The following is a 14733-nucleotide window of genomic DNA, read 5'->3' on the forward strand; positions in this document are numbered from 1 at the left end:
CCAACAGATAAGTCTACCATTTGTAAACACATCTTTTTGATGTTTCTGCCAACATCCTGGCAACAAAGCAGTGCCATTTCAAATAAGCTAATTAACTTAATTGTTGATGAAGCATGAAACAGTTCATTCACCCTGTTAACTGCACCATGACAACATAAGATCTTCAGCCCGTGAAGTTACTCATCTATAAAAACAAAAATAAAATACCTCTGGCAGTTCATTTATATATGTTTATTTCAATAGCGTTTATTCAGAAATGCAAGACTGTTTGAATCAAAATACATTAGGAGAAAAGCAACAGAAACAGACAATAATAACAGTCTGGCAGATAAGGACGGAGCAAGGGATTAACAAATGTAACCGTTTAATATCCCCAACATACAGGGCCACGCATACCATATTGGCCATTCTTCTTGAACTTCTTTAAATTTGAGGCTGAAGGATTAGCTTACTACTAAGTGCAGTACACAGCCTTTGGAGCAGGTGAATCCAGTTTGGACCAACTGTATTGTCAGGAGAAGCACTCCCTGCTGCAGTAAGGCTTTTTGTATTGCTGTCTGAAGAGATTTACGAGTAAGCAATGGAGAGCAGCATCTGGTATTATTGAGGGTCTGAGTTCCCTAAACCAGGGGTGCTCAATTCCAGTCCCCAAATCCCCCCAACAGGTCAGGTTTTCAGGATATCCCTGCGTCAGCACAAGTGGCTTAATCAGTCCCTGCTTCAGCACAGGCAGCTCAATAAGTTCCTGCTTCAGCAGAGGTGTCTCAATCAGTCCTTGCTTTAGCACAGGTGGCTCAATCAGTCATTGGCTCTGATTAAGTAATCTATGCTGAAGCTGGGATATCCTGAAAACCTGACCTTTTTGGAGGGGTTCGGGGGGGCTTGATGACTGGAGTTGAGCGCCCCTGCCTTAAACAAGAAGACAGTTTTGCTTCTACATATACAGTAGCTACACTAATGAAAAATAACTGTAATTATACATTGAGCAACAAATACTTTTCTAGAAAAATCTAATTATGTGTCGCTTATTGCTGATCAGACGTTTTCGCCCTATTGGAATTTTCATCAGGATTTGATAAAAGATGTTCAGGGTACAAACAAAGAAACAGAGGGAAGTCTCCCAAATAAAGTTGGATTCTGTAGGGCCCAGCGTTCAAATGTTTAAGTGACCCTTCTAGCACTAAGCAGACATTGGAATCACTGCACGTGGTTATTATCAGAACTATACACTGGCACCACAAAGGTTCAGCATTTTTTTTATTGGTATTCAAGATTCCTTGTTATTTTTTGTCTTATTTTGCAGTCAAGTTCACAACAACAAGTAACCATTTAGTACCACGAATACCTGCAATAAGCACAAAGCGACATGTCCTTCATTAATTAAGCTTGAATTATTCAGCGTAACTCTTTTTTTAATATTGATATGTGTTATATGAAAGAGGAAAGCTGCATGGCACAATGTTCCTTTACTTCCCAACAAAATATAAAATGTGAATAGAAGTAACACCTACTTTAAAAACTGTCCAAAATCTTCACAGATGCTTTCACAGCCTGGCCACTTACAGACTCCATGGCCATAGAGCGTATGCGAGGCCCCAGTCTCGTCATGTGAAGAGCTGTAGTAAAAAGAACACAGCGTCAGATTAATCTCAAAAGCCATAATCGTTGGAGGCTGCTAGCGCCTGTCAGGTTACGATCACTGACAAACAGGTCAAAACAGGTCAATTCAGCTCAGAGCAGTCAGAAAATTTTAATCGTTCTATTGAATAGTTCAACTGCCAAGGCTGGATGATGTTCCAATTAGAGAAGAAATAGAGCCAAAGATGATTTCTAATAAAGGATGAGAAAATGACTATAAAACACTGCATGGTAATTTTGACATATGACCTTACTCCTGTATTTAGCCTACACATTTAGAAACAATGCATTGCATTTTGTTGTTTTCTTGTACGGTAAATTAGAAATACTATTTATTTTTTTAAATAAAATCTGCTTTGTTTGTTAAAATTGAAAACAAATGTATAAAAATGAAGGTTTAAAAATAAAAACTCTAATGTACAGTTTGTACAATAATTTCAAATACATGAAAGCAACATATAAAAACCTGCTGTCTTCAAATGAAAGTTAAACCAAATAAAATGTTAGTCCATTATCATTAATAATTTTTTAAATGAATTCAATGTGAATTTTGCCTACTGTACATTCTACATAGCTATGTACAGTTTTGTTTCTTTTGGAATGTATGATCCTAATTCTAAGCTGAATCAGTGGTACCTCACCCCACTGAATTTGCCTGTTTGTATCACTCCTTCTCCACTCAGTGTAGAAGAGGTTGTAGCCAAATTGGCTTCTTCCTCCATATGTGGTGGCAGTGTCCGAGAATTAGGGTTATTTGGGAGACACCAGACAAAATTCTACAAGGCAGTTTGGATGTTTATATTCCTCTGGACCCCTGATCCGCTCTATTGTGTAGACCTAATGCCTTTATTACGAAAAAAGAAAATAATCTTATGGTCTACATCTACTCGACTGCAGGATGTGAGCTGGTGGCGGCTTGGAAGCCGTCAAATGCCCCATTCCTAAACCAAATTAGAAATGGAATCTGGTGGGTTTTTGTGATGGAAAAAATGACCAGTGTACAAGCGGATTCTTTACACAAATTCATAGGGGTTTGGGAACCATGGCGAGTCTTTATAGGAGTAGACAATTTTCCAAGGATTCTTCTCCGCTTATAACTTGGCTCTTGGGAGCTGCCTACATCTACGTCACTTTTAACTAGCACTTGGATTGGCTTGGGGCTTTGTAGCCATTTGCTTTTTATGTTATGTTTGGGTTTAAGACTACATATCCTGGGTGACCATGTTGTACTTACTTTACAGCTAGATCCTATAAGACCTAAAGTGTCATGTGTTTTTTGTTTTTGTCTTTGTAGTTCTTTGTTTTGCTTATCCCCTTTTGTACAGTACTGTACACTTCTTTTTACCTTTTGTATCCCTTTAATGTAATTATCTGAAACTCAACAATACAATTTGAGATAAAAAAAACCATCAAATGTTTTTATTAGGGCCTCATACTGAGTGTGACTGAGGAAAGAATGATTGTAAGCTCAAACTGTATTAACATGTGGTTTGAGTCCTGTTGATCAGAAGAAAAAGACAGTGTTTTTTTTACAGGAAAGTTAAGAATATAGTTTTATTAATATGTACTTATAATATATATATAATTGCAGAAGGGGGTCTCCAAAGCTGAACCCCGTTAATTTCAGCCCCAGGGCCCCCCTACTTCCAGAGATACTTACCTCCGAAGTAGGTGCTGGTAGCTAATCTGGCTCAGCAAGCAGGGATTTCAGGTTTGAAGCTGCAGCGTCACATGGGCCAATAGGAAGCCACATCGATGACGTCACAGTTTCCTATTGGCCCGCAGTGCCTGAGAGATCTGAAAAGCAGACATATTGTGAACCCTGCTTGCCGAGGAGAGCTGCTACTGGTTCCTAATTCGCAGGTAAGTATCTCCGGAAGCCGGGGGTCCCCATTGCTGAAATTAATGGGGTTCAGCTCCGAAGACGCCCTGCTTTAATGTGATTAATAGAGTAATGAACACGTGGTGGCGAGGTCACCTTGCTGACACGAATGCAAGTGGATGGATCATGTTGCATTATTCACCACTCCAGGTGCTCTCCCCTAGAAAATTAGCAAAAAGTTGATTATGTTTAATGGACATCACAAGGTCCAGAAGAGTGCTTGGCCTTCTGACGGCCAGTGAACATCACTCAAGAGGCAAACATATCCCATATTTATTCTGCTCATCTAAATATCTCTAATATACCAAGTATTGGGATATTCCCTGTTTAAATATTATACAAAATGTAAGAGACTGGCATAGAGTTAGGAACCTGTATAGATTATGTAGACAGATGTTTTGCATATTTGTTGACCTTGCCATATAATTTGTTTTTATATAGCAGTTGTAAATACGGGTACTGATGTAACTGAAATCAATGACGGTGATGGTAACACTAAATATAACAGTTAATATCACAATGTATCTCAGAATTTACAAAGGATTAAACAGAGATACAAAACAACAAACGGGGCATCTACATTATAACTATCTTATAAATTCCTCATTCAAGTCTTAAAAACACATAATTAACTGTAGACATGCAGAGTCTATCAATAGATATGGCAAATGAGCCTTGACTCTGTATTCTATTGTTTATTTTCTAATGCGCTACATAAATTGCTGGCGCTATATAATTAAAAACATAGATACATACATGAGCATGCCATCATTATTTTCCAAATTCCTTTTAAACATGAATTTTCTATAAGATTCAGCCTGGCGCATTACACAGCTTGTAAAGCTAAGTCTGGGTTAAATAACTGCAGTGCCAGCAAAAACACTCAACAGCCCTTGGGGTCATCAGCTTCAGCTTGGTTGCAGCATTATGAAGTAGTATTATACTACAAACTACACACAATATGATTATAGTGGGTAAGAAGTTGCAAAATATAGAATCAAATTCACTCTGTGTATCATAACATTTGATAACATAAAGGCTTATGGTATAGGTCCCATTCAAAATATCACAGTATAATTATTTAACTCATTGGTTGAAAATATGGTGCTGTTTTTTGGATAAGACTTGTATTTCCAATGTCTCCCATACATATTTTATTACTGCCAGATTCAAAACCATAGGCAGGTTTTATACTTCACACATTTGTACAGAGACCCAAAAACAAAGACTGTGCTGTTAAATCATTAATAAAGTGCATAAGGAAACATATTAATTTTATATAATTTGATGCTGTTTTGTATTAAAGTATTCTTCTCTGTTTCTTAAATTGGATCCTGTAATATGAACGAGTGGGTCTATTTACTGATAAGAAATATGTTATTTGTAACAGATTGTTAGAGCTAGCATTACATAAGTAATTATTTTATGCTACAATTGGCAGCGAACAGAAATGAAAACAATGGTAAGCCTATCTTCACTTATGTAACTTCTCATAGGAACATCAAATAAACATATTTGTTAAAAGGCATACATATCACTAATTATATCAGTATGTTTTTCAAGTAAATGATTACTTTTCATAAAAGACAGCCTGGCAAGCCAAACACCATTTCAAATTACCTGTCTCGCCTTGAATTTAGAACTGAAGTCTGTCCATTCACCAAGGAATGATGCGTTATTGGTGGCGATGCTTTGGAAGTGGTGGAGGAGGTAGTAGAGGAGGAATTGTTAGTAGTGAGGTCTAGCCCTCCATGTTTAATGCCATTGTCTTCCATACTGTGAACTCCAGTCACCTCTTTCCATAACTGCTGAATCTCAGCAGGGCTTAAACCAGCTGTAAAATAAAATAAAGCCTGAAGAATAAAACCAACGTGGACCTTCTGACAACAAACTGAATATTATTATTGGGTCCATGCCAACAAAAAAAGTGATGTTTTAAATATTAATCCCAGAAAAATGAATGTATATTAAATCACAATTTAAGTCTCACCCCCATAATTCATCCATTCAGTCTAAAAGATTTGTCCTTTATTCACTCAAAAGCTATAGTGGTCATTTAATGGTCAAATGTTAAATCATATGCTATCCCTAACTGTTAAGAAATAACTTTTAGAGTAAACACACCAGACAGTATTATCTAATGTAATCTGACCTTGGATGAATGAACTGAGAGGCTACTTTACAGTGAGACCTGTTTGTAACAGAAAAAAAAGTGATACTAAGCTTACCTGATACCTGACTGCCCATTCACTTAAATGGACCATGCTTACAGTTTAGCAGTGCTAAGTAAATATAACCTCAAGTCTATTGTTCATTAGATAGCGACGTGCCCTCCAGAGGTGAAACGCACTATGTTCAGCTCCGGGAACCCGCCACTTCCCCAGATACTTACTGGTTTAACTGCCAGTGTTTCTGCTCACTCAAGACTAAAAAAAAGTAAGGTAGAAGTGATTCTTTTGCTGGCTTATAACGCTTTGGCCAAAGGGTTTAACTAAATGACCCTTACTCATGAGAATATTATTATTGAAGTATTTAACTATATACTATTTACTATATATTTTGTCACATTGGATGCAGCATTGGGCTTTTCTGTCTTTTGTTGCTGCAAAAGCCCACACATTTTGCGAGGCAATAGGAAGTCATCGGAGGGAAGACATTGCAACTTCCTATTGTACGACCGTGGGCCCTATCTTTTAGGAGTTCCCAGGAGCTAGATCAGTTTGAATTCTGAAATAATATATATTGGTAAAATGGGCAGGATTGGGCAGGATTGCAGCTTTAAATTAGAAAGTGCAAATTACAAGAATGGCAAAAAAATAAGTAAACCAAGTAGTTCTGAATGAAAAGTGCAAAGTCAAAGGAAATGCAATGGTGAATGTTGTTTGTACCTTGTGATAGCGACTGGACAGGAAGAGCAGACTGGCTGGGCGGGATAGAAATAAGTCCCTGACGTTGAAGGTTGAGTAGATGTTGCTGCTGCTGTAGTTGTTGCATTTGCAGGAGCTGCTGCTGGAAGACAAGCTGTTGGGCTGCTAACTGTTGCTGCTAACAAATAAAATACAGCAGAGGTTAAAGCAGCAATCCATGCTGCTCACATTTCTTTTTCTAAACTTACGTGAACTGGGGGATCTTGTGGAGCTAATCCATGGTCTTCCGACATCTGGGGACCCCCCTTAACTGCCCCCCGTGTTCCTGATCGCCGAACTGTTTTGTCCACCGGGCAAGAATACGTGCCCAGTGGACACAATATGGCTACGGGTCATAGCCTGCTCATGCAGTCAACACAAAGTTACAATGTCATCAGTAGAGGAAATTGCGACTTTCTATTCAAGACCCCGCAACAATGTTTGTAGTTTTTTTTGTGTCATGTCCTGCACAAAAAAACAACAAATATCTAAGGAACCGAGGAGTCCCAAGTAGTCAGGGTAAATAACGGTATGATGGGTATTTCTAGTTGTCTGTCAGCAGTTTCAATTTCTTACATTTCTTTTCTAATTATACATCTGTTTTTAAGAAAAGTTACTTTCATAGAATGGCCATATTGGTACATGAACATTTTTTTTGTGAAGGCAAAATGTTCTTGAAAGATTGAAGATACAAAAGAATCTAAACCTAGAAGGCAAAATTCTAACTTACGCTGCATCTTATAGCTAAGTTTTTGAATGCATAAGAAATGCTTTACAATGCAAAATGATCAGCCCTCCAAGCTTTGTGCTCACCTGAAATTCCCTAAAATCAGCTTTTGTACTTAGAATATTTTTAGTCTTACATCTCTGAACACATTATTAAAGGGAGACACTCAGAAAGATTCAAATTTATATTGTTGGATGAAATATATAACTTAGGAATAAGTGCAGGGAGAAAGATAACAAAGTCTGTACTATTTGAGATAATTAAATAGAGGTGTATATAATAACCTAATGTGTAATCAATCCCTTGTAAAAATATACATACGTGTGCTATCGGCAATTCAGGTGAATGCTTAATAGCACAGTAATTGATGTTGCAGCTTTGTGAATTGGCATAGTGGTCCCTATAAACAACAGATGTTATGTATCCATAACATGAAATAAAAATACCACTTATGAGCACATTCACATGTCTCAGACAGGTTCACAAACCTGTCTTTCCCCATTATCTCTTAGCATAACAGTTACATAGTAGATGAGGTTGAAAAAATACGTATGTCCATCAAGTTCAACCTATGCTAAATTTAGACAACAGATACTTTATCATATATCTATACTTACTTATTGATCCAGAGAAAGGCAAACAACAAACCCCAGTGCCATATAATCCAATGATATCTCATAAGGGGAAAAATAAATACCTTCCTGACTCCAAGAATTAGCAATCGGATTAATCCCTGGATCAACATCCATCCTTCCCATGTATACTTATTTGGTATATCCCTGTATACCTTTCCTTTCTAAAAAGATGTCCAACCTTTTTTTGAACAAATTGATTGTATCTGCCATCACAGTCTCCATTGGTAACGAATTCCCCATTTTAACTGCCCTTAATGTAAAGAATCCTTTCCTTTGTTGCTGGTGAAATCTCCTTTCCTCCAACCTAAAGGAATGCCCCATAGTCCTTTGTACTGCCCTTGGGATGAATAGTTCATTTGAAAGCTCCTTGTACTGTCTCCGAATATATTTGTATATAGTTATCATATCCCCTCTTATAGATGCCTCTTTTCTAATGTAAATACATCTAATGTATCTAGCCTCTCCTCATAAGTTAGATTGTCCATCCCCTTTATTAATTTGGTGGCTCTTCTCTGCTCTCTCTCTAGTTCTAGAATGTCTTTTCTAAGGAGTGGTGCCCAAAATTGTACTCCATATTCAAGGTGTGGTCTTACTAATGCTTTGTAAAGGAGCATAATTATGTTTACTTCCCTTCCATCCATTGCCCGTTTAATGCAAGATAAGATCTTGTTTGCCTTTGCAGCTACTGCATGACTTTGGGCACTATTGCTAAGCCTGCTGTCTACAAGCACTCCTAAATTCTTCTCCATCAAGGATTCCCCCAATTTATTCCCATTTAATTTGTAAGTCGCCAGTTTATTCTTGCATCCCAAATGCATAACCTTACATTTATTTGTATTAAACCTCATCTGCCATTTACCTGCCCACGTTTCCAGTCTCTCCAAGTCCTTCTGGAGAGACATTACATCCTGCTCTGATTCTACTACCTTACACAATTTAGTATCATCAGCAAAGATGAAGACTTTGCTCTCAATGCCAACCTCAAGGTCATTAATAAACAAGTTAAAAAGCATGGGGCCCAGTACCGATCCCTGAGGTACTCCACTCACGACTTTAGCCTAACCTGAAAAAGTTCCATTTATGACAACTCTCGGTTATCTATCCTTCAACCAGTTTTCAATCCAGGTGCATATATTATTACTGAGTCCAATTTGCATAATTTTGTACACCAACCTCTTTTGTGGAACCGTATCAAAAGCCTTTGCAAAATCTAAGTAGACCACATCAATTGCATTACCCTGGTCTAAATTCCTACTTACCTCCTCAAAGAAACTAATAAGGTTAGTTTGGCATGATCTATCCTTCATAAATCCATGCTGACTATTACTAATGATTTTGTTTTCCATTAGGTATTTCTGAATATTATCCCGTATTAAACCTTCAAGTAGTTTCCCCACTATTGAAGTCAGGCTTACAGGTCTGTAATTCCCCGGGTATGATCTAGCTCCCTTTTTAAATATAGGCACATCTGCTTTATGCCAGTCTTGTAGTACTGAGCCTGTGGAAATGAATATTAAATGTATTGGTTTGGCTATTATTGAACTTAACTCTTGGATGTATACCATCGGGGCCAGGTGCCTTATTTACTTTAATTTTTTCAAGCCGTTTATGAACTTCTTCCTCAGTTAACCAATTGTTCATTAATATGGAGGTTGTTGCTTCCTCCTGCGGCACTACCATGGAAATTGATTCTTCCCTGGTAAACACAGAGGCAAAGAATTTGTTTAAAACTTCTGCTTTTTCCTTATCTCCAATAATCTGCCTGCCCATCTCACACTGAAAGGGTCCTATATTTTCTTTTCTCATTGTTTTGTTATTAAGGTACTTAAAGAACTTTTTGGGTTGATCTCCTTGGGTTGCAATCCTTTTTTCATTATCCATTTTTGCTCATTTGATTGCCCTTTTGCAATTTTTGTTACATTCCTTATAATTCTGATTCAATGTCTCTGTCCCTTCTGACTTAAAGAATCTAAACGCCTTCCTCTTCTTGTCCATTTCCTCTCCTACCTGTTTATTGAAGCTCATTAAAACACAGAGGTCTAAACAGAGTTTAGAAAGTTGGGTTTGGGCTCATATATGTATAGTACTGTATGTAATCTCAAATAATATCATAAATACATTTATATAAGCTAAAAGTAGCCCTCTACTGTAGCTTGTTTTAAAAGCCAGACTTGTCTTTCAAGGTGTGCAAGCTTAGTCCGCAGTTGCCCATGAATGTAGTCTCCAGTGATCTATTAGTAAATTGGAATGTAGCCTTTATTCCAATAGCCTGTTAGCTCTTTCTTTTCTCTTGTTTGGAATACATTAAGCCAGCATTACATTCAAGGGAAAGAAGCGCCCTATTATTAGAAAAAAGTATGACTTCCAATTTTGTGAGGCATTACAAGACAAACCAGAGTTCTCTGGACTCAAGAGAATATAAGATGGCAGTCACACTTCAGAAAAAGACAAGCTGCTGTAGAAGACCTTTCCTTTTTAGTTTGGGGAAAAGAGAAACTTCTGATGCACTCACTGGAAAACAGACTGCATAATGGAGCAAGTCATGTGGATTGCACAAAGCCTCAGGAGAAATAAGGGAGCAATTTCTATGCTGTAGTTGATGCCTGTCTGAAATTCTATTCACAAATCCAAACAGAAACAAAGCCTCAGGAGGTCACAACTGTTTCCTGTAGGTTTGTATAATAGGCAGCTTAAAGACAACGTCTACAATACCTGCTGATCAATTTAACTACTTCAACGTGTTATATTTGCATTATGTTTATATTTGATGCGGTATGCCAGCAAGTGCTGGGTAGGTCTGAGAAGCTAGCCTGTCAGCTTGATTTATGAGCACATCAAACTCTAACTTTCTATTCGCCAGTCCAAATCTCCAGTAGCAGTTCATTAATCAGGGGAACATGACTTTGAAATTTGTGCTCAACCGTTTTTGAACAATAAGCCAACTTTGCATGCTTTTTGTACCATAAAGGAAAAACCTCCCCCCCCCCATAACTCAGATTCTTTGCAAATGAAAGCTAAGTAACACTGAACACTATTTAAATTGGATTTATCAAGCGTTTAAATGAGTAAATATTGGTTTATATCAGAACTGAAAATTAGACGTGCTTATGCTATTTTAAGAGAATGGGATACATGGAAGGTATTCCGTCACTAGTTAGATTAGAAATATACATATTGCAGTGTTTTGTTAACATACAGTACATAATTGTTTTGGAGAAATCTATGTTTATCCCTACTTATCACTTTTCCACCTTTAGCTCACATGAGACATTGTACAAACCTCTTTTGCTTGCTTTCCTGGATGCGGCTGTTGTTGTTGTTGCTGCTGCTGCTGTTGCTGCTGCTGTTGTTGTTGCTGCTGCTGCTGTTGCTGCTGTTGTTGCTGCTGTTGCTGCTGTTGTTGCTGCTGCTGCTGCAAAAGCTGAAGATGTAACTGTTCTTGCTGTTTCTTGTAAAACTCTTGTAGTTGTTGCTGAATAAACCATTTTGACTTTAATAAATAAAGGCAAAAGTTTCATGTATTACAAATTTCCTAAGCTTTTCTAGACTGGAATGTGGCAAAGAAGCCATTATGATGTGTCTAACACTAAAATGAAATACTTTAAGGAATTTCCCACAAAGTATTTCAATAGTCTGTCCTATTCTGGAGAACATAGCACAATGTACAAAATCAATTACAAACAAAAGAAACAAAAAGTAAATTCTATTAAGATTTCTTACAGAACAGAACACAGAATAAGTTAGATGCTTTAGTTGAAGACTAAAAATATATAACTTGAAAAAAATGAGTTACGATTGTTTTTGTATAAGTTTTTTAGCAGGATAACAGAAGTAACATTTAGTTATTTGTGCACAATATTTCTTACTAAGTGGGTTAATTCAATGGCAATTCTAACTTTAATTAGAATGATCATGGACATTGGACAGCTAATGAACACCCAACTTGGACCTTTGGGGTTTTTGATGTGATATAAGATGGGTATGGCAGACAATCAACTACCTTTCGTCACTTTAATACCACTTTCAACCATTTTGCTCCTAAACTCCCATAATCAGTTGACGAGGAAGCATATATTTAAGTAGAAAGTGATAATATTATGCATTTTATAACCATCAAGTGCGAATGCCAACATCAAACTATGCATAACTTCTCTTGATGAATGGGAAAACAAATGACAATTATGGGTTGACTACATGGTTTATTTTAATAGTATCTGACAAGAAAATTAAGCATAGAATAATGTAACTGTTGGTAGGAAGAACATTTTAGTGCTAAATGGGGGCTTATTAGCTTAAGTGCATAACGTATCAAGACTCTCCCAAGTCTGCGCAACAGCTTAATGAATGCAGGTTCCAATACGTAATGGCTTCCCATTAAAGTGTTGTTGCATTTGTTCCTGTGCTCTAGAATAGATCATCCAATGCCTCTACATTCATCTGAATATAGTTCTATCTGCAACTGTATGGCTTTTAACTTGTAGTTATATTACTGCATACATTTTCAAGTGTCAAAGAACAGCAAGATGATGGCTAAAATGGACTACCAAAGCCTATCATGACTCCAGTTCTTTCCCTATTGGCAGGCTTTCCAGTCCCAAAATGGGTGATGTTATTGAGGCCGCGAAATATTCAATAACTTGTTGCAGGTGAGCAAACATGACTGTAGTTATCAATGAAAATTCAGTTGAACTCAATCCAGAAAACTAACCTTTCAAATTTTTGGTGCTGACCTTCTTCTAAATATAATAAATCTGAGATTTTTAAAAAAAATGTGTATGTAACCTTAACTGCTTAGGACATCTGTAGTGAAAATATAGAAGATGATGGAAATGCTCCAGTTTAGAGCTACTAATGTCAACATCAACATTAAGCTATCTGTTTTGTACAACATGACATTGTGTTGTGTGTATCCAGCACCACTTGCTATATAATCTCATTATTAAAATAAAAATCTATTTTTACTGACTTTTAGTTCCGCCACTTGACTTTGTACTGCACATAAATTCACTCCTCATAAATCTCTGCTACAATACTTCTCTTTAATATAAAAAACAGGGCCATTATTTTTCCACTTAATATAAAAAGCTGGCAAGTTCTTTGACTGCCTTTCTCTTATTATGACTAAAACAAGTGGTAACGTGTTATGTATCATAGAACAACAATCTTCTGCAACTCTCTTTGACACTTCTTGTGCTTTGACAAGTCTAGAAATGTAATGTTCTGTTTCAGATGACAATGTAAACAATATTCTGACAGCACATTATTTTTCTGTGTGTGATATACACTGCTATAAAAGGTGAAGACGAGATAAACATGACAGAGAATTTATGCAATGCCAACATTTGGGCACTCTGATAAAGTTAACTGTTAAAGGAAGGTAACCAACATTACCTGTTGTAGCATAACTGCTTGCTGTTGCTGGAGAAGGGCTTGAAGCTGCTGTGGAGACAATACTTGCTGTTGAAGTATCTGCTGCATTTGCTGAGGGGTGATCACCTGTGGAGTCATCATGGCCACTGAAACAGGCACCTGCACAAACAAAAAGAGAAATGTATGAATTTTAATTAATTGTCATTGTTTTGTATAGATTCTGGAGCACTGACAGATCCTTATTCTCATACGATGTCTCTACCCGTCTCTGCAATTGATGTAAACATATCTTTAAATAGTATGACATGATCACCAGGTTAGCCTCTTAACACTTTATAAGCAATGATATTCATTTTATTACATAGGCAAACACAATCTACAGAGAATGCTTAAATATGCATGACTGAAAAGAACCACTTACATTTAGAACAATACCTCTACAAATGTTTAATATGCAATTTTATTATCAATAGATTAGGAAAATGTAACTAAATGAGTGCATAAAAGTATGCATAAGTCAAAGCTGTACATACAGTATATTTGAAAATGCAGTCTGTGGTCTGTACATTACAGTAAGTGCCATATTTACTAAGTGGAAAAGCCGTGACACACCTATGAACTCTAAGAAGTCGTATGCCTTAGTAAATATAGCTATAAAAGGTAATAGTGTATGGTGATCAAGGTGACATGCACAGGTTTTCAAACAGATCCCCACTGATGATAAAATGAGACCACTGTATTATATTTGCAAGCTGCAATAACCTGCATCAGTTGTACAGTATGTTGCTGCAGCCTGCAATCATGCTTCTATAGTCCCATTTGCCGTGTAGAACCTAAACTGGTTTGTTTATAAGATGACAGTCCTTGTGATACTATAGTTTTTAAAGGTCATAGAATAGTATTTTGTGTCCTGCCAGGTGGAACCACATGTACAGCCACAATATTATATTTCTATTTATTAAATTAATTGTCTTCATGGACTTAAAATTTGCAACAAGTCTACATGTACAGACATCCATCACCTTTAAAGTCTGTTTAGCAGAGAATTAAACACATGAATAAGTTTTACATGGGAAAAGTAGGGTTTGTATTTTTTCAATAAATAAATTCAACATATTTATTCCGTTTCTACAAATTATACTTCAGAGTTTGTGCAATGTCTACTATTACCACAGGAATATTACTGCAATATCGTGGTAATATTTATGGTAAGACCATAATTGTGTTTGTGTTAACTTTGTCTTCCACATACAATATTCTATCATAACATATAGAATTGTATGACATTTTACATGTCCTATTTTTATTATATTTTTAGATCAACCTTATCAGAACAATTAAAAGTATAACTTTAACTAATTGCTCTACTAATGTAAATGCATTGTACAGATAATCATAACCACCACCAGTGTTACAATATGCTCCTCCTTATGGATCGGCATTGACCCATAAAACCAGGCGTTTATCTGTAATTCAGTTTCAAGTGTTTACAAAGCTCAAGAAAAAAATAGTATTTTCAATTACAATTGATAAATGGCTATATACAGTATGCTTCTATTTTTACTGTTTTGTTTT

The 14733-nt window shown here is 36.6% G+C and overlaps 1 protein-coding gene across 13 annotated transcripts in view; it reads right to left on the reverse strand.

The window, feature by feature from the left end:
- Nucleotides 1–14733, reverse strand: part of FOXP2 (forkhead box P2) — a 260560-nt gene that overhangs the window by 61240 nt on the left and 184587 nt on the right. For 7 of the 13 annotated variants that reach the window (XM_075600002.1, XM_075600008.1, XM_075599998.1 and 4 more), the window contains 5 exons: nt 13180–13317; nt 11069–11278; nt 6409–6565; nt 5141–5354; nt 1512–1616 (listed from right to left, as the gene is read on the reverse strand). In XM_075600002.1, coding sequence (XP_075456117.1) covers nt 1512–1616; nt 5141–5354; nt 6409–6565; nt 11069–11278; nt 13180–13317 — 824 coding nt within the window. The remainder of the gene's footprint in view (nt 1–1511; nt 1617–5140; nt 5355–6408; nt 6566–11068; nt 11279–13179; nt 13318–14733) is intronic. The other 6 variants (XM_075600010.1, XM_075600011.1, XM_075600003.1 and 3 more) reach the window with 3 other exon arrangements.

The sequence above is a fragment of the Ascaphus truei genome, chromosome 5 (genome assembly GCF_040206685.1).
Source record: "Ascaphus truei isolate aAscTru1 chromosome 5, aAscTru1.hap1, whole genome shotgun sequence".
NCBI lineage: Eukaryota > Metazoa > Chordata > Amphibia > Anura > Ascaphidae > Ascaphus > Ascaphus truei.